Source organism: Scyliorhinus canicula, chromosome 2 (genome assembly GCF_902713615.1).
Source record: "Scyliorhinus canicula chromosome 2, sScyCan1.1, whole genome shotgun sequence".
Lineage (NCBI taxonomy): Eukaryota > Metazoa > Chordata > Chondrichthyes > Carcharhiniformes > Scyliorhinidae > Scyliorhinus > Scyliorhinus canicula.
The window spans coordinates 56,548,184-56,568,371 of NC_052147.1; the positions used below are offsets into that span (position 1 = coordinate 56,548,184).

The 20,188-nt window shown below is 44.2% G+C and overlaps 1 protein-coding gene across 1 annotated transcript in view; it reads right to left on the bottom strand.

Annotated features, from left to right (window-relative positions):
* Positions 1-20,188, bottom strand: part of txndc16 (thioredoxin domain containing 16) — a 183,183-nt gene that overhangs the window by 128,219 nt on the left and 34,776 nt on the right. The window contains exons 6-10 of the mRNA XM_038778837.1: positions 19,400-19,521; positions 16,504-16,594; positions 12,837-12,993; positions 5,142-5,308; positions 4,519-4,579 (exon numbers count right to left, since the gene is read on the bottom strand). Of these exons, the coding sequence (XP_038634765.1) occupies positions 4,519-4,579; positions 5,142-5,308; positions 12,837-12,993; positions 16,504-16,594; positions 19,400-19,521 (598 nt within the window). The remainder of the gene's footprint in view (positions 1-4,518; positions 4,580-5,141; positions 5,309-12,836; positions 12,994-16,503; positions 16,595-19,399; positions 19,522-20,188) is intronic.

The window sequence follows — 20,188 nt, forward strand, 5'->3', positions numbered from 1 at the left end:
CAAAAATACATCAATTTTATTCTTGAGCATTTCAATTGACACAGTATCCAGAAGCATAGAGGAAGAGAGCTTTAGCTTTCCACTAACCTTTTGTGTGTAAACCTGTCTCTTGATTTCACTTCCCAATGGCCTAGCTTTAATTTTTAAATTGAACCCCCTTATTTAAGAGTTTCCAACCAGAAGAGACAGTTTCTCTATGTCTAGTCAATCGATTGCCTTTATCATTTTAAACACTTCACCACAATGGATGGGTGCTCAACAATGTTTCTAATAAGGTGAGCGGCAACCCAAAAGGTCCCGCACAGATTGAACGTAAATTGGCCCCTTTAATTTACCCCACATGCTGCACAAAAATTTTTAAAGGCTTGCACACTTAAAAAAAATAGGTTCACACAAAAATAAAAACAAGAGGGAATTTTGGTGCGCAGTTACAGCTGTCTGAATCAAATATTAACTGAATAAGCATATGGAAATAAGGGTCCCACACCTAAATCAGAGACGTTTTGTGAAATTAAGACTCTTGGAAGACCTATTTCATTAGTTCAAGGCTTCCCAAACTGGCTGCCATGGAGCTCGGATTAAGCGGCAACAGCTGTGATGTGCCTTTGGAGGATGTGGCCTAACAATAGATCTTTGGGACATGATTGCTGCAAAAAGAAAGCTGGGGAAAGATGCTTCGCTTTTTGTAAAAACAAAGTTTAAACAATTCCCAACACGCTGAAATTTCCTCCCCCGAGTTAAACACGCCACCACCCCAAGAGATTAAGCTAGTCAACACCCCCTCCCCACCCCCACCTGCTCAGCAGCTGAAGTAACCACCCACTACCCCCAATGATTGATGCACTGCATCAGTGTGCGCACAGAACCACTTTCATAGTTAAGGGCAATGTTTCTCACAACTTGTGTCCTTGGGTTAGTCCACATCCCAGAGGTATATAGAAATATGCTCGTTTTCTACTCGTACCTCTGGAAAAGTCAAAGCTGCATTCTTTACAAAGCAACAAGAATTCGCCAAATTGGAAGTTTCCAAACAAGAGAAAAGAACTGTGGGGTTTATCAGAATTGCTGGATTTCCACACATGCTAGTCATAGACACACCTTCATTCCCCTATGTATTTACTACTATTGGCTATTGCTCAACGGTTGACTGCATAGTCTTGATGACATGTACCAAGATCCCAAACAAGTTAAAGCTGGAACCCTCCACATCCTAATGCTGTGCACAAATTCTCTAGCAGGTAGCCAAGTGCACGTTAGAAGGGTATATATCCTTCAGTCTTCTGTAGGCTGGGTCCTCGACGTATTAGGTGCAGCAGACTAAGCAGGATTTCTCCATCGAGCAAGCTATTTTCTGGACCATCCTATTTCTGCTCTCTGCACTAACACTGGCTACATCACCTCATTTAGCCCCCTTTTAGTCTACCCTCTGAATTATGCAGGAAGTCAAAGCTTAAACTTGTTCTGGCAAGGGTAAAGCAATGTTATGATTCTTCTTCAACTGTACTGACCTCTTATTCCTCTGTTATCCCCAGGGACCTGTTGAGCTTCTGGGCATGAAACTGAACAGAGAGGCAAGAGCTAGCATTTGGTGGCAATGGTAGGCTACTTAAAGCATAATGATAATTGGCTACTTAAAGCAGCATCACTTTGTCATTCAATTGGGGAGATGCAATTTAATTGAGAAACAAAAGGTGGTTTGCTTAAAAATCTTTTGGGATGTGTTCTCCAGGCTCAGCAGTCATCATGCTCCTAATGTGCATGCACCCCACCCATGGTGTCAAAGGCTTGGTCTTTCAATGGTGACAGTGCACAGGTGGACGCTCATCCTCCATCCCCTGTCTTTGCCTGCATCCTTGTACTGCCTTGTAGCAGTAGAAAGAATGAAATGTGACTTTGTCTGTCTAATCAGATGTTTGGAGGATGTGCACATGAGAATCAATAGTGAGAGATGTGTGAACGATGGCACAAATTTGAGGAGCTGTGAGAAGAGCAGAAGCTCCAGGCTGTTGCAGTAGCAGAAGGAGGTGGAGTGAAATGTGTTGCAGTGATTGGAGAAGAGTGAAGGAAAGGTATGGTTTGAAAGTGATGGGGCATAGGTGGTACAAGATTGAGCAGGGAAAGATATATGAGTCGGGAGTCTTACCTGAGCAGTTGACATCAGTTTACTAATCTCGTTTCTGCAATACAGTCAGGTCACAGTTGCATTTCGCCTTATGTTTACCACCCTGAGGGGCAGCACGGTGGCGCAATGGTTAGCACTGCTGCATCACGGCGCCGAGGTTCCAGGTTCGATCCTGGCTCTAGGTCACTGTCCGTGTGGAGTTTGCACATTCTCCGAGTGTTTGTGTGAGTTTCGCCCCCACAACCCAAAGATGTGCAGGGTAGGTGGATTGGCCACGCTAAATTGCCCCTTAACTGGAAAAAATGAATTGGGCACTCTAAAAAAAATTTTTAAATGTTGACCCACCCTGTCATCTCCCACCACTAGTGCCAAGATGATGACCTGGACATCATCCTTTCCCTAGTCAGGAAGAGAATATCTCTCCTCCTGCCAACCTCTTCCTCCAGCACCCCCAAAGCAACATCCTGAAACTGGGCCGGGGTGGAAGTGGTGGGGAGAGGAGGGCTTGCAACTTTCACTCGGCCTGTCATTTTAGACTTCTGTGATTGTAGCTGATTGCAGTTAAAGGTGCACCTCCTCTTTTAAGAGGTGCAAGCTACATGTAAACAGAGACAGGGACACCCGATCTTCCCATCTCTACGAACAGCACAAGTGGAGCTGGAAGTCTGCCTATTCTAAGAAAAGATGGCAGGGGGCTGAGCTAAAGTGAACGTGGCAGGGGATCAACTCATTGCTTTCCTTAAGCCCAAGTGAAGAGCACACACTCCAAGCAGGCTGCCCAACCCATTCAGAAGAACAAGCCTAAACAGAAAAATTAAATACTTCATTTAGGGACAGGAGGCGGCCAGCCAGGTAGATGCCCAAGTTTGTTTTGTCATGCAATGAGATCATGGCAGTTTTGGGACCTAACTGCATACTTTACCATATATTACTCAATATCTTTGGCGACCAAAAAGCTATCTATTTACTAAAATTAACAATTAATGTAGCACCAATTGCCATTTGCCGAAGAGTATTCTAAACTTTTATCACTCTTTGGGTATAAACGTGTTACCCAACTTCAATCCTGAAAAGTCTAGCTCAAGTCCTAGACTCATCAACCAGCAGAAACAGTTTCTCACTATCTACCCGATCAGTTCCCCTTCATATCTTAAAAACATCATTCAAATCAACCCTCTGACCTTCTAAATTCCAGAGAATAAAATCATAATTTGTGTATTCTCTCCTCGTAATTTAACTCTCAGATTCCAGATGTCATTCTGACAAATCTATGCTTCATTTCTTCAATATAGCTTTCCTTGGGTATGGCGCCCAGAACTGAACACTATCCCAGGTGCAGGCCAACTAGGATTTTGGAACATAACTTTTCTTTCTTTGTCTTCTGGTCCCTGGATGTAAATACCAGCATTCTATTAGTATTTTTGTTTTTTTTCACCTGTTCTTTTAATGATTTTTGTAAATTGGCCTAAGCCTCTTTGGACTTCCGCTGCACCTAAGTCTTCACCATTTAGAAAGTACTTTGCCTTATTGTTTGGAGATCCAAAATGGATGAACTTCAAATGTAAGAAATCCATTTACCACAGATTTGTCCATTCACTTAATCAATTAACTTCTCCTTGTAATGCTATGTTTCCATCTAGATTGCATTACAATGACTTCTATCTTTTGTGTCATCAGCAAATTTAGAGATGTGGCTTTCTATCCCATCATCTAAGTCAGTAATAAATATGGTGAATTATCTCATCCATGTGGGACATATATCCTGCCAATTAGAATATCTGTCCATTAGTCTTACACTCACTCGTTCTCCTTTCATTCAGCCAATTTTCTAATCAGGTCAATAGTTTGCCTTCAATTTTATGAGTTTCAAATTTAGTTAACAGCATCTTATAAAGAACTGCAGCAAATGCCTTCTGGAAATCCATATAAAGATGCAGATAGAATGTGTACAAGCACGCAAAATAAAATCAATAATAACTCTATTTCCATAATAAGTTTGACATAGCTAAACTGCCAAAGACACTTCAAATAAGATAGTGCAAATTAAGTCATAATGCATGAGCAAAATATGAACAAATGCACAACTGAAAGAAGGCTTTTAAAGGCAAAGAAACAAGCTGAATATTTCAAAGAACAAGTTCCAAAGATTAAGATCGAGTTGGTTGGAAGCTGGATCACCGATTGATTTTTCATGGAGGGGCAGAATATGCAAGAGTTCAAACTCAGAGGCAGGGTGAGGTTGCGAAGGTTGGATGTGGTAACACCAGAGGGGTGCAGGGCAAGTGGATAAAGTTTGCCAATCAGCAAGGAAGAGGGGGTGAGGGTGGATGAGCAGGATTCTGTGCAGCACGGGATGCAGACAACTAAGTTTCAAGTCATCAAAATAAACATCATACCCCTCCAGCAGGTCTGTAGCCTACAGTGACATCTGCTGGCACATTAGGCTGTAGCTGGGTCCTGTTGAAGTTGAATGTAAATAGTATCACTTATTAAAAAACAATTGTAATAAGAACACAGTAAGAAGATTTTAATATGAACGCTATAAACCAAATTCATATGGCTAGATAATGAATAATTGGCTGATCAAACACTAATTTAAAATAATCTTCACTCTACTGATTTAGTTGCAAATTTAAAGTGTTGTGCCTTCAATTGTAATGTTAAATACTTGGGTAAATTTTAAAAGTTTCTCAATTCTCCAGCAGAACAGATACAATAGAAAGGGCAATGCTGCAGTTGTTCAATGGCACCTCAAAATGATGTTGGAATGTCCATTTCTGGAGCAGACCAACCTCATGACTAAGAAGGATGGAATTGTCTGAAGAGAAGAATAAGCGTGACTATGCAACAAACATCAAACTAGCCAACAAAAGCGAGGATAGACACAGCTAAATCCACCTTAATTTAAGCTTTAAAATATGCAGCAGATAAAGAACCTCAATGTTTGAAAAAAAATCGTCAGTCTTTTGTCAAATTATTTTTTTCATCTAAAATTAAAAGGTATTCTGAATATTGTTACCTTGATACTAATACAACTCCTGCTCTTCCCAGTAGCTCCCAGGCCACAGATTCAGCAGTTGACCGGTCATGCTCATATGTCTCGCTTTGTGTAAAAAGGAATACAACAGGCATTTTTAACTGTACATGTACCGTAGAGACTCTTTCTGGTGGAACGGTCACCTCCGTCTAAAGGATTTAGGAAAAAATGAGAATGTTAACACAATACTACTCTCATAAACTTGGGACATGCCTATTGCTCATAAATAATATCTTTAAACACTAGGCGAGATTTCCCCAGAATCGGCAAAGGCCAATGGGAAATATAACGTTTAGCCCGCCAATGGCAATGGTGGCTTTTATGCAGTGGAGCCTCGGCATGAAGGAAACCAGCCAGCAAGGACACCGACCCAGCATGGGAGGCGGTGGCAGCCCTGGTCAGTACCAACTCCATGCAGGGGAGGACAGGCATCCAGTGTTGCAAAGGGATGAATGCTTTCTTCCATTCTGCCAGGATAAGTCACTCTTCCCATCACTCTCAATCACACACACACCCTTGATGCATCCACAGGGAGCTCACTCACTGCCAGCTCAAAGGACACCACCACTCGGTCTACCATAAAGGTCATCTTCCCTACGGGTCGTGTCCTCATTACTTTACTGCTCCCAATCACCATCCACACATGCCAGGCATTCTTATCATCTGCCCTGGCAGACGTCCTCCCTGTGTTTTTATGCAGGGCCGGTTGGCTCACAATAAGAGTAAGAGATCCCAGATGGGCGGCAGGATGCCCTAGCCGAAATTCCTCATCGACTTAGAGGAGCCTGGCAGCTGACCGGGGAAGGCAATAACCGTTCCCATGTTGATGGTGAGGTCGGTGGTGATAAAGCAAGTGAGGATCCAACACTGCATCATTCATCAGACAACCATGCTGTCAGTCATGTCTCCTGTTTCTAACAGTACCTGCCATGCATTAACAAATTCGCCTTTCTTTTGCAATCACGTTTGGGAAGCAGCCTAGGGTGTCCACCAGCCAGTTCCTCAACACCAACTCTGGTGGCAGCACTGATCATGGTTTCTCAGACACAGGGATTGAAGAACCATCACAGTGCTAACCCACACCCTCCACCAGCGCAGAGACACACTCCTCGGTGGAACCTAGTTTCAGGGCAGCCTCGGAGTCACAATCTGGTGAGCACATCATACTGCCTAATCCACAGCAGGCAGAGGCAGGGACATGGCAGGGTGTTGACACGTGGAGCATTGCTGGAGGCCAGGAGGATTGCGGAGTCCCAGTCAGATGGTCAGCCTCAGGACTCCGTCATGCCTCAGTTGCTGGAGCTCCAAAGACAAACTCTGGAACGTCAGGAAGGGATTCGGCTACACTCCTCAGATTGAAAGGTTGCAAGGAGGAATTCTTCTGCTCGTGTCTGAGGTAATTGTGCATGCACGCAACTCAACAAGGTCAATACAGCTCGAGTGTTGTCCACCGTGGAGACCTTGGTACAAGACGTTTGTTCTGCATAGCTGCAGGGCATGCACTCCATTGTGCAGGCACTTGTTGGGATCCACATGTCGACACCAGAAACAGCAGGTTTCTCAAGTTCATTCCAGCTACCCCTCTATCCCAAAGAAGAAGCCAGGGGCCCTCCAGAACCCATAGGGAGCAGCAACTGGTGCACACCCCAGGGCCAACCACCCAGGTCACTCCACGATTGTCCCCACACATCCGAATCCCCTCTTCCTATGACCGCTTCAGCTCCAGTACCAAAGGCCAAGGACGGTGGCAATGCCATAAACCAAGGATCCCAAAAGCAGGCCAGGACCGTCCAGATCTCAACCCTACAGAGGACATCCACCCAGGTGATCACAGAGAATGGCAGCTAGCAGGCTGCCTCAATCTCCATTGTGGATATTGGGGATGCACAAAGATGTAGCAGCAGGGTTAGAAAGGTTAAGAAGCAATAGTGGGCAAGGGTGTCAAGCATTTGTAAATAACATTCACCCCTGTGAATAACCACTCACTAATACTGTAACACCCTTTCAATGGCCCATTTTCTGATGAGCTGTGTTCCTGTAGTCCCTATCTTAAAACTGGTGGGGATGAGGGTGCTGAGTCCAGGGTTTCCTCCATGTGTTATGTGCAAAGTTGGCAATGCATTGGTGCCTTCACAGTGACTGAACACATCCGTCATGCCTCTTTCTCGTAGGGAATGAAGATGTCTCCCACAATGTAGACGGCGAGCATTACAGCGTACCCCCAATACCATTTACCTCAATCTCTGGTGACAATGAACTTGAAGGTTGTAGCTCATGAAGGGTGATGTTAGAATAGGAGAGGTGAGATTTTCTCTGCTGCTTCGCCATGATATGATCGGAGTCATTGAGAGCAAGCAAGATGCCATCAGCCAGACAGGAGTCAAACATTCACAGAAGCTCTGTGAGATCTATGCACTATTCCCACTGCGAGTCATCAGTATCCGCCTGGATAACTGCTTCCGCTCCTCGAGATGAGCTTTATGATGAAGAGTGTGTGCTGCCATCAGGAGAGCAGTACTCACAGAAAGGCATGTGAAGATAATGGGATTTCCTTTCTGGATGTTATCACCCCCATGAGTCCGCACCAATGGGTGCATCCCGAGCTCATCTGACCAACTCCCTCATGGCCGACATCCATTCCCTCATGGACTCTTCGGCCTCATCTTCTTCGATTCCTCCACAAAGATCATCACTCTTGTATCCTAGCTTGCTTGATCTTGATAGAAGTAAACATTCCTCCATCATTTCCTCAGGCAGTTTCTCTGCCCATTGCAGCATCAGGTTGTGCAAGGCGCAGCAAGAGACCATCATGCATGACACAATCTGTGGCTTGTATTGCAGGGCTCCACCAGACTGGTCCAGGTACCGGGACCTCATCTTCAGCACCCATATGGTACGTTCAAACAAAGTGCAGGTGGCAGCATGAGCCTCATTCCACTGTGTCTCAGCTGCACTCTGTGGCCCCTGCAAAAGCATCATCAGCCACCTCCTCAGTAGGTAGCCCTTGTCCCCGAGGAGCCAATCCTGCAGCCTCTGCGGACTCTGAAACATGTCAGGGATCTGGGAGCAGCTCTAAATGTAGGAGTCATGGACACTCCCTGTGACGCAAGCACACATCTGCAGGATGCATTTGGTATGGTCGCAGACCAGCTGAACATAGGGCGAGCGGACGCTGTTGTGGTTCACATGTTTCCGAGCTTGAGGCCCCGGAGATCTGAGTACCACGTGAATGCAGTCGATGGCACCCTGCACTTGTGAAAAGCCAGCGATCTGGATAAAGCCCATCACTCTTGCATCCTAGCTTGCCTGATCCCGATACAAGTATACAAAGATGTGTGCCATCATGAAGATTGCATCGATCACCTTCTGGATGCACAGGAGCTGAGACTTTGAGATGCCTCAATGATCACCTATGGAACCCTGAAAGGAGCCACTGGCGTAAAGTTTGAGGGCCACAGTACCTTTCAGCAACATTGGCAGTGGATGCCCTCCATCTCCCTGTGGTGACAAATCCTACAGAAGGTGGCAGATGTAGCCAACTAGTTCCCTGGACATAGTCTTCGGCGTCACTGATCCTCTGACATCTGCAGGCACATAATGCGCCATCTGTAGACTCTGGATCTAGCAAGATGGCTCCAAGCGATGGCTCTCTGGGGTTCATCCTCTGCGTATGGAGCAGGCCCTGCCACCCCTTCTTCTTCATGGTTCTGCTCTTCTCTCCTGCCTATTGATGGGAAGAATAGTAAGAAGTCTTACAGCACCAGGTTAAAGTCCAACAGGTTTGTTTCAAACACGAGCTTTCAGAGCACTGCTCCTTCCTCAGGTGAATAAAGAGATATGTTCCAGAAACATATATATAGACAAAGTCAAAGATGCCAGACAATTCTTGGAATGTGAGCATTTGCGGGTAATCAAATCTTTACAGATCCAGAGATAGGGGTAATCCCAGGTTAAAGAGGTGTGAATTGTCTCAAGCAAGGACAGTTGGTAGGATTTTGTCCAGGCGAGATGGTGGGGGGTGAATGTAATGCGACATGAATCCAAGATCCCGGTTGAGGCCGCACGCATGCGTGACATTTTTTGTCGCATTTCACATCGATTACATTTTTTTCCTTTGGACCCACGGCGAAGAATCACTGAAACGACTACACAATGACATCAATAAGTTCCATCCCACCATCAGACTCACCATGGACTACTCTCCAAAATCAGTTGCATTCTTGGACACACTCATCTCCATCAAGGATGGTCACCTCAGCACTTCACTTTACCGCAAGCCCACAGATAACCTCACAATGCTCCACTTCTCCAGCTTTCACCCTAAACACATTAAAGAAGCCATCCCCTATGGACAAGCCCTCCGTATACACAGGATCTGCTCAGACGAGGAGCAGCGTAACAGACATCTACAGATGCTGAAAGATGCCATTGTACGAACGGGATAAGGCGCTCGACTCATCGATCGACAGTTCCAACGCACCACAGCAAAAAACCGCACCGACCTCCTCAGAAGACAAACATGGGACACAACTGACAGAGTACTCTTCATCGTCCAGTACTTTCCTGGAGCGGAGAAACTACGACATCTTCTTCGCAGCCTTCAACACATCATCGATGAAGATGAACATCTTGCAACGGTCATCCCCACACCCCCACTACTTGCCTTCAAACAACCGCGCAACCTCAAACAAACCATTGTTTGCAGCAAACTACCCAGCCTTCAGAACAGCAACCACAACACCACACAATCCTGCCAGGGCAATCTCTGCAAGACATGCCAGATCATTGACATGGATACCACCATTACACGTGAGAACACCACCCACCAGGTACGCGATACATACTCGTGCGACTCGGCCAATGTTGTCTACCTCATACGCTGGAGGAAAGGATGTCCCGAAGCGTGGTACATTGGCGAGACCATGCAGACGCTGTGACAACGAATGAACGAGCATCACGCGACAATCACCAGGCAGGAATGTTCCCTTCCCATCGGAGAACACTTCAGCAGTCAAGGGCATTCAGCCTCTGAGCGTTCACCAAGGCGGCCTTCAGGACACACAACAAGGCAGAATTGCCGAGCAGAAACTTATAGCCAAGTTCCGCACGCATGAGTGCGGCCTCAACCGGGATCTTGGATTCATGTGGCATTACATTCATCCCCCACCATCTGGCCTGGACTTGTGAAATCCTACCAACTGTCCTGGCTTGAGACAATTCACACCTCTTTAATCTGGGATTACCCCTATCTCTGGATCTGTAAAGATTTGATTACCCGCAAATGCTCACATTCCAAGCATTGTCTGGCATCTTTGACTTTGTCTACATATATGTTTCTGGAACATATCTCTTCATTCACCTGAGGAAGGAGCAGTGCTCCGAAAGCTTGTGTTTGAAACAAACCTGTTGGACTTTAACCTGGTGTTGTAAGACTTCTTACCGTGCTCACCCCAGTCCAACACCGGCATCTCCACATGATGGGAAGAATGACAGCGGGTTTAACAGAGTCCATATTTTATACATTCTCCCCACTGCAGTATCAAAGAAAGTGACTTGACGATTAGCTACTCTCTCCTAACCACTGCTCCTTGCCCATTCATCGTGTGGAGCTGACTCTCATAGACCACTGACTCATGTCCTGACCATGACATTGATGCCCAGTCCTTCATTTGTATGCTGAATGGTCAAGACCTCACATCACCCTTGCCCCACACCATGTAACTGAGTGGTCACAGCTTTGGCTACTCTACTGCAACCTGAGCTCGCATCAAAGTGCATGCCTTGTCCCAAGCTTCACTCAAGAGTCCTTGTGCTTAACTTTGTTTATGAAATGCAGTTGTCAAAACATACCTCAGCACACAGCCAAGGATTAGGAGCACTCAAGCCGAGCAGTATGCCAATGCCATCTGTCTAAGGCAGGGTGTTTCAAACTGCAGGTCGTGACCCGTGGGTGGGTTGTGGGCGCGTACCGGGAGGATCACGAAGCGATTGTTTGCGGCGTTCTCAATAGCAGAAGAGCCCAACGGCTGCAACCGGCATTTAAATTGAGATGCCAACCGCGACCGACTTTTAAATGCAACGATGCAGTCTTCCGACCAGAAGCAGTGGCAGAGAGCAGGTCACGCATCTGGCACAAACACTGACGTCACATGCCCTGTATGTCCATGTTTTGGGCTCAAACTCACGGAGGAGAGATTCCTCCATTTTCTAAAATCAACAGGACTGTGAAGAACTGAGGATGGATCATTTAAAACAGAAAAAACGGAAATCGGGATCAAAGCAGCGTAAAGGTGATTTCTTGAGGTATGGCTTTGTTAATTGTGCCAGTGCAAATCAGGATGCAAAGATGTGTGCTATATGCAGGGAAATACTGGTAAAGGAGAGTTTAAAACCCTCAAAACATCAACGGCATTTGAAGACTAAGCATGGCAAGTTCGAAGACAAGCCTCTTGATTTTTTTCAACGGATGCAGCGAGAACCGTAGCATAAAAGATAAGTGAAAATGGTGTGTCGCGAAGGTCGGCCGGCGTAGATCGCGACTGCCAGCCAGTTGGTAAAAATGGGTCTTGGGAAAAAGATTAAACAATCCCAGCTGCAAGGGATGGTGATTACTGACATGTCTTTCCATTAGCCTTACCCTTGTTAATAATCCGCCTCCTGAGCACCCCCCTTCCGCCACCCACAGATTTGTGTGGATCAGTCAGTCCATGTCGTCTGCTCAGCTACCTCTGGCACTGCCCGAGGTTTCCCATCCCTCTGGCACTGCCCCTGGTTTCCCATCCCTCTGTGAGGCCCATCCAAGACGCCCACAGCACAGCAGTGGAAGACAATTTCAGGGACAGTGCTCTTCACACTTGATAGTTCCCCCCACCCCGCACAATGGATCTCGAGCCCCCCCCCCCCCCCCCCCCCCCCCCCCCGCTACCCTGGAGTCAACCCATAGTGCCCTTCCAGTGTTACCCTGATCTCCCGAGACGGCCCCCGGTACCGTGGAGTCTGTCCCCTCGTGTCCCTCAACAAGGCCCCCCCGGTATCCTTCTAGTGTTACCCCAGTCTCCCTCAAATCAAATGTTGTTCACCGCTAGTCAAACATCGTCCCCCAAGTCAAGCCTGGTGACCCCAGTGTCAAACCCTGGTAGTCTCTGTCCCATCTGAATATGCCGAGCCACTCCACGAGCGCTGCGCTCAGCTTCAAACTCCCCTTGGAGGGGCCATCACTCGCACCATTCTGACAGCATGCCACCATGGGTGGATTTTGTGATCGGAACGGGGGTTAGGATTCCGGCATATGGGCCCGATAATGAGATGCAAATGTATTCAAATAAGGTTCCTGACGCATGGCCCTCCCTAATGGGGGGAGGCGGAGGAGAGAGAGAGGATCGTAGCAAGCTTTCATGCTGACTTAAAACGCAACTTTGGCCTTCTTGCAATATTTTCCACTCTAAGCCTGCCCCATGCTAACGGAAGTGGGGGAATCCAGGCCACTTTATTTCCTTATCAAGTCTGTTACAGATTTTGATAGAATCTGTGCGACATTTGACAAGATCCTACTCATCATTATTTTCCATTGGGACAACCAACCTTAGTAAAATTAATTAAACAGAAACGCTATAGATATTAGTTTAAAAAGCATCAAAATTATTTCAGTGAATCCAATTCAATAAAGATGTAGCTCACCACTAGTGGGGCCTCCAACACTTTAAGGTAGGAATGTATATTCATAGTAGTTAGTGGGTGTCTTAAATAGGACCTCTTGCATGGCTGATTCCCATCTGTGGCCATCTTGCAATGACAGAACCAAAGTCTTGCGGAATGTCTATCTGGATCTTCCAGGCTGCATATTAAGATGAGAAAAAAAAATCAAAACACTGTAACCAATGAAGCATAAGAATATTTTAGCAGGAACAGAAATCCTCTTACATTGCAAATTTCCATCTAACTGCCAACAACAACCTAAAAATAAATAATGGGCCTTCCGAAGCACTTCATAGAGGTCATCAACTGGCCTGCGAATAGGGCAATAACCAGATATGTAAAGTAACAATTTCCATTTCTAATATCTAAGAGGGCCTGTTCAGACCAACGGGCATACCTACTAGCCTCCAAATAGGGACCACCCAGAGTCCACGCCCATGTATTGCCTGGATTCTATCATAACCGAAGTCCCAGAGGCTGGGATCCCAGAGGCGACTAATAAGCCCAAGCAAAGGACTGCTGGGCCGAGGAATGCCAGGACATTTGTGCGGCAGAGCTATGCTACAGAATTTGCACTAACATCTCTGACCTGCCCACTGTTCTGTGGGGACTTAGGTAGAATATTTAAAATACATAACCTCCCTCAGTCCCCATTCATTCAGGTAAGGTTAGAGATTTCCTAGTATGCAAATCCTAGCACGTTTGATAAAGCACTTGTGTTCAGATCCACAGCCAAATATTTTGCAGTCCTACTTTATTAATGCTAGATTATTGCTCATGGGTAGTTTGGGGCCTGAAGCAACTTATGGTGTTTCTGTCTAAATTGGATAATTATAGGGCAGCACGGTGGCGCAGTGGGTTAGCCCTGCTGCCTCACGGCACCGAGGTCCCAGGTTCGATCCCGGCTCTGGGTCACTGTCCATGTGGAGTTTGCACATTCTTCCAGTGTTAGCGTGGGTTCCGCCCCCACAACCCAAAGATGTGCAGGGTAGGTGAATTGGCCACACTAAATTGCCCCTTAATTGGAAAAAATGAATTGGATACTCTAAATTTATTTTGAAAAATAAAATAAAATAAATAACAATTATTTGGACATTTGATGTAATGCAGCAAAATTTACTGAAAAATTATGTATCGCAAGGCCAACAAAAAAACAGATACTGAATATTATAGGTTTCAGATATATTTATAATAATATCTAACTGACTCTTTACAAAATGCTTCTAACATGTAAACAAGTTAATTCATTCTTCGCTCTCAAAGCCCTTCTTCCATTTGACCACTAGCGGCTTTATGCAAACTAAGTTGGAGCTCGAGGGCCTTACGAAAACTGGAGCTGGTAAAGTATAAAAAAATCATTCCGCTAGGATGAATTTTTGACTCTTTGAAGCACAATATCTCAATGCTGCAAACAAAAAGAGACAGTGGAGTAGTGGTAATATAACTGAACTGATAATCCAGGGGTCCAGGCTAATGCCCTGGGGACATGGGTTCAAAAATTGAAACTTAAACTTAATAAATCTGAAATTTAAAGCTAGTCTTGGTAATGATGACCATGGAACTATCACTGAAGGGAAGCACGGTGGCTCAGTGGTTAGCATTGCTTCCTCACGGCGCCGAATCCCAGGTTCGATCCAGGCTCTGGGTCACTGTCCGTGTGGAGTTTGCACATTCTCCACATATTTGCGTGGCTTTCACCCCCACAACCCAAAGATGCACAGGGTAGGGGGATTGGCCACGCTAAATTGCCCCTTAATTGGAAAAAATGAATTGAGTGCTCTAAATTTATTTTAAAAAATGAAACTATCACTGATTGTTGTAAAAAAAAAAAAATCTGGTTCACTAATGCCCTTCAGGAAATAAACCTGCCATCCTTACCTGGTCTGGATTCGTATCAGCCTCCCCGAACAGGCGTCGGAATGTGGTGACTAGGGGCTTTTCACAGTAACTTCATTTGAAGCCTACTTGTGACAATAAGCGATTTTCATAAAGGTGACTCCAGACCCACAGCGATGTGGTTCGCTCTCAACGTCCCTCTGAAATAGCCTAGCAAGCACTCTGTGCAAGGGCAATTAGAGGTGGGCAACAAATGCTGCCCTAACCAGTGATACCCACATCACATGCAAGAATTTACAATTTAAGGCCAACAGAGTCGCCAGGATCAGAATATAAAGCTTTCTTTCTCCCTTTTGACAAAAATGTGATGGGCTCAATATCATTTATTATCGGCTCTACCTTGCATGAATTTGCAGTATGTGCTTTAGATGCAAATAGTTTATTTACTTGTGAGTTTCTTTTTGGCATAATTATTCTTGGGATTAAGGACAAGGCTTGCAAAGGTGTATTTGCTGTCCATTCCCCAGTAGGCCCAACGAGATGGTGATTGACCTTCTCCTTGAGCCACTGCAGCTCTTGAAGTGATGGCACTCCTGCAGTGGTGTCAAATAAGAAATCCCAGACTATTGACCAAACAACAATGAAGGAACACTATGTCCAATTCAGAATCATGGTGATTTGGAGAGGAACACAGAAGCAATAGCATTCTCATGCTATTGCAACTCTTGTCCTTCTCAGCTGCCTCCCCCAAATCTTTCCATTTTATTCCTCAGTTATTTACATAACCATAAAGATTTTTTCTTCCCTTTACTGGCAACACTAGATTTGTGATTCTTATGAACCCGTTAAATATTTACTTAACACCAGTTGGGCTTTCCGATTTCACCTGAAGTAAAATAATATGCTATATACTATTTTTATGCTCATTAATTCCACATTCATCTGATTTTGCAGCAAAAATATCAGTGGGCTTGTTGGCACTCACCATTATAAAAATGTAAATTAAACAACAACTTCTGACAATTACTCTGCCTCTGTTAAGTGTGGAAATCACGATGTTTCAGTCCAAATTGCCCTGCTCCCCAAGTATCAGTATCTCAAATACACAGGATGGCATGAATTTGCTGTACTTACACAAGTTACCCACCAAACTTGCCAGAAAAAGTTAGGGCTTATCCATGCCATTCTAAGTAACCTTTTAATGGGGCAATACGTCTTATTTACTCTCTGGGACCCAAATTTACAAGTGTGGATCAACTCTCTTTTAGATTTTAATTATTTTGTAGGTCCCAAGGTTTGTTCAAAAATACAAACGTTTTCTTTATCCCCATCTTTCTCTCCCTCTCTATTTTGCTCCCTGACACAGTCTTGAATTAAAGATTCTGACTGATACCTCCTACTCTGCAGACCTTGGGCTGGATTGTCCGCGGGCGGGACGCTCCATTTTGCCGGCAGCCCGGGAGTTTCCTGACGGCATGGGGCTGCCCCACAATGGGAAACCCCATTGGCCAGCCAGCATGACGGAGCATTCCGCCGGCGGGGTGAGACAGAAATGTGGCGCGGCGGGGCAAAGAATCCAGACCCTTATCTGATTGCTTAATTGCTTGCTTGGTTCACACAGATCGCAAATGGCTTGCAGAAGGTGCCGGATTGAAATGCAATTCTAATCACTGCAAGCCTATAGAAAGTATGCAGAAAGTGTAAGAGTAATGAACGGTCCTGTTCGCTTGCCATCGGCTGTAAAATCTGGGGTCAATGTAATTTGAAACTCTAAGTTTATTATCATTGCTTTTTCAATTAGGGTCATACTTACTTCATGCCTTCCAAAACACTTTGTTCTGTGGTCAATACAAACTGATACTTGGCACCATAAACAAAGGCAGTTTCCATAATGGCTCGATGTTCTAAGACAAATCATAAATAATACATTACAATTGAAGCATGCATATGCACAGAACAATGATAATTCTAAAAAGAAACAACCAAACAAATTTTTAGATGCTAAGAAGTGTTCCATTATATGGCTGCTAAATGCTACTGATACATTTTGGCAAAGTGTGCATGGCACTTGTGCAGAATCTGTCTTCAACTAATAGGCTTGCTGCTTGAGTAAAAGTATCAATTCTGAGGCCAGGCTTTTGGAAATAATCAAGTAGAATCTTTAAGGGATGCATTAAGACACAAAAACAGAATTCAAAAAATAATTAAGGTTATTGCAAAATGTCTACTTTTTAAAATCTTCTTAAAAACCTTATTGGCTCATAAAATTTCAGTTACTAATTTAAAAAAAGACAGAAGTGGTTTGTTCTTTCAAAAACATTGTGTGTGGAAAAGGAAATAAAACCGCACCCAGTTAGCAGCTTGACTGGTAATGGTTACGGGTCAGTACACTCATTCCATTAGCACATCAGGTGACATGATAGGCGACCATTACAGGCAGATATGGCAATGTTCATATCAGAATTGTCATAGGAAATGATTGCATATGGATCTTAATGAGTTTTTGATGATGAGAGGGAGAGAGAGAGAGAGAGAAAGACAGAGGATGGACGACTAGATAAATAGAGATGGAAGATGGGTAGCTGGAGCATACATATAATTTTTTACTGTTGATGTTTAAGTGCTGCATCATCTTTCAAGTCAGGAATTCTCTCTTTTTCACAATTTATTCTGGTGCTGTCCAGTTCTCCAATCCTCAAACATGCCTTTTAATTGTAATGTGATGGTTCTCACTCAAGAGATGCATTAAACAGGTTCAGATTTTATTCGTAAATTCCTCCTCAATGGAAATCAGAAAATAACAGAAAAAAAATCGAGTGTTAATTTGGAAAACCTGATCCCAATCCAGCATCTACTTCCAGTTTAACCGTGATAGATACAGAGCTTCTAATTAGTCCACTTTAGTGAGGTGGGTTTGTGATTATAAATATTTAAATAAACTCCCTCGCTCAGATTTTGGAAATGATTTAAATTTAACACTGGCAGCCATATTTTCCAATGCTTGGAAAATTCAGCAGTTAAAGGGAGCCTGGTGCTGCCCGATCCTTCACACAAGTGCTATGATAGGTCACTATTGGTGGGTCAAGAAATTCTTCTCCATGATCTTCAAATCCTGTCTCCTCCATGATCTTGTGACCTCTTCAGTTCAATGCTCCACAATCGTTTGCCCCCCCCCCCCCTCACTGCAATTGGCCAACCATCCTCACAATGCTTCAGCCTTTCACTCCATCCTTTTGTGTCTCTCCTCGATGCCACGCTCCAAGCACCCCACTATGCAGCATCTTAAAATAAGTGTAGACTACATCGTCTGTCAAGATTGCTCTGCATTTCAATACGATCATGACTGATCGGAGGCTTCAATTCCACATTCCCACCAGCTTTGGACTATTCTCAGCTGTTCACAACTGCTGCCTTCTACTGCTGACTTTCTTGTCAAGCAATCAGCCAGCCTCTCAATCCGGCTGACTTCTCGGTGGGGAACGGAGTAAAAATATGCTAATGAGGTCCTACAATTAAATTTGTTCGGACCTTTGCCTTTCTGGCAAATCTGGGTTTTGCCGTTGCTAACATACCTGCCCACAAATATTGGGACCACATAATTTAAATTTGAAAATATGTTTTCATGCAACTCAACAACATAGCAACTGCAATTTTCTTGGGAGATTTGATGTTAACTTCGTACATTAGAAATTCAGTGGAACATATAACTGCAGACTATCATTGGGGCTGTGGGAAGAAAAGGTGCAAAATAAATTAAGGAGCGACAATACAGGGAAACGGCTAGGAATGCTTCGCTGGTAAGCTCATTTCATTATTGGTATCCCCTCTCCTACTGTCAGTATCTCAGACACAAAAGGTTGATAACAAGGAGGGGACACAATCTTCAAACTTCAACCACATCACCCAGGTTACATGAATTTTGAGGCTTCTGGGATAATGTGACAGGGGAATAAATAAACATTAGAATCATTGGTTGTTGATTGAAACAAATTAATCAGTAACAGGAAACAGGAATCTTAAAATTACACCAAATGTGTACTTTCGGAATACAGAGGGTAACCTTTGATCTGGACCTGGTGATTTATATCATCAATGTCATCAGAATGGGACAAGAAAATCAGACCGCACAGCTCAGCCCCACTTTCAATTCAGGTGATGGAAAAGTAAGCTGAATATCATCATGGTACACTGGAAACTATCAAGTATCTACAGAGAATATATACAAGGCACAGAATGCAAACAAAGGGGGGAAAGTAGTCAAGGATGGAATCTTAAAGTACTCCAGAGGTGGCAGGTGGATAGAGAAAGAACCCATTGCTAGCCTTATTCTGGCTTCATTGAGATGAGCTTCCCAAAGTATTTGACCACAGAAGATTGACTGTACAGGGTGATTGAGCACACTGAATCTCATAGAGAATTCAACGACAAGAAGGTCACAGTCATGAATGATGTCACTAATGATTCTGCCTACGGTAATCTCTGTCCTGGGACAGAATGGAAAGCAAGCAACGAGAAGTGATATCAGACAATTTTACAAGCACTGGCTGAAATTGGATTTTGTGCGGAATAATATTATGAAAAAAGACACTAAAATGATTAGGTCTTGCTCGGAATGAATCATAGCTACCAGGATTTGTGTGTTTTGTGTCAGAGTACTCATAAGGCAGTTCAAGAACACTAAGCTTCAAGTTATCTTGTTTCAACAATACCTGGCACTCCTACGGCTCGTACAAATGTAAAGATGACATCACCTCGTCCTTTCATATCATTTTCAATGTCATGAAGATCCGCTAATGAGGACACGTATTTTATCTCGTTGAACAGCAAGATACTATAACAGAGCAATATATATTCAGTCATTTGAATAGTTCACAATAAAAATAAAGAGCTTTAACTCATTCAAGGAAATAATTTAGATTCTTTACCATTTGATTATAAACTTAATGGCAAATAATATTGCAGAATTCAGCCTGGATGAAGGCAATTGAAAAACACAAAACCTGGAAAATTACTGAAAAACCTCTGGGATTTATCTACTGTGAGCTGTACAGAAAGTAACTGCAGTGTTACTTTGCAACAAGATGATGCTTTTTCTTTTAAAAGCAACATTCACGCTGATTTCAAGCTGCTTCCATACTCTGCATGGTTTCTGACACACAAACTGTTTTGGGCAATTCAGAAATGTGGAATACAAACAGACTGTTTTCAAATAAAACAGTCTATTAGTATATTTGGTGAAAATAACAGTTTATAAAGCACCTGGTTCGGTAGCAGCATGGTGGAGCAGTGATTAGCACTGCTACCTCACAGCGCCGAGGACCTGGATTCGATCCCGACCCATTGTCTGTGTAGAGTTTGCAGATTCTCTCCGTGTTATGCGCGGGTCTCACCCCCACAACCCAAAAAGATGTGCAAGGTAGGTGGGGACTCGAAATTATTACTTTTAAAAAATAAAAAGCCCCTGGTTCAACGTCATGACTTTGCTGAAATATCTCACC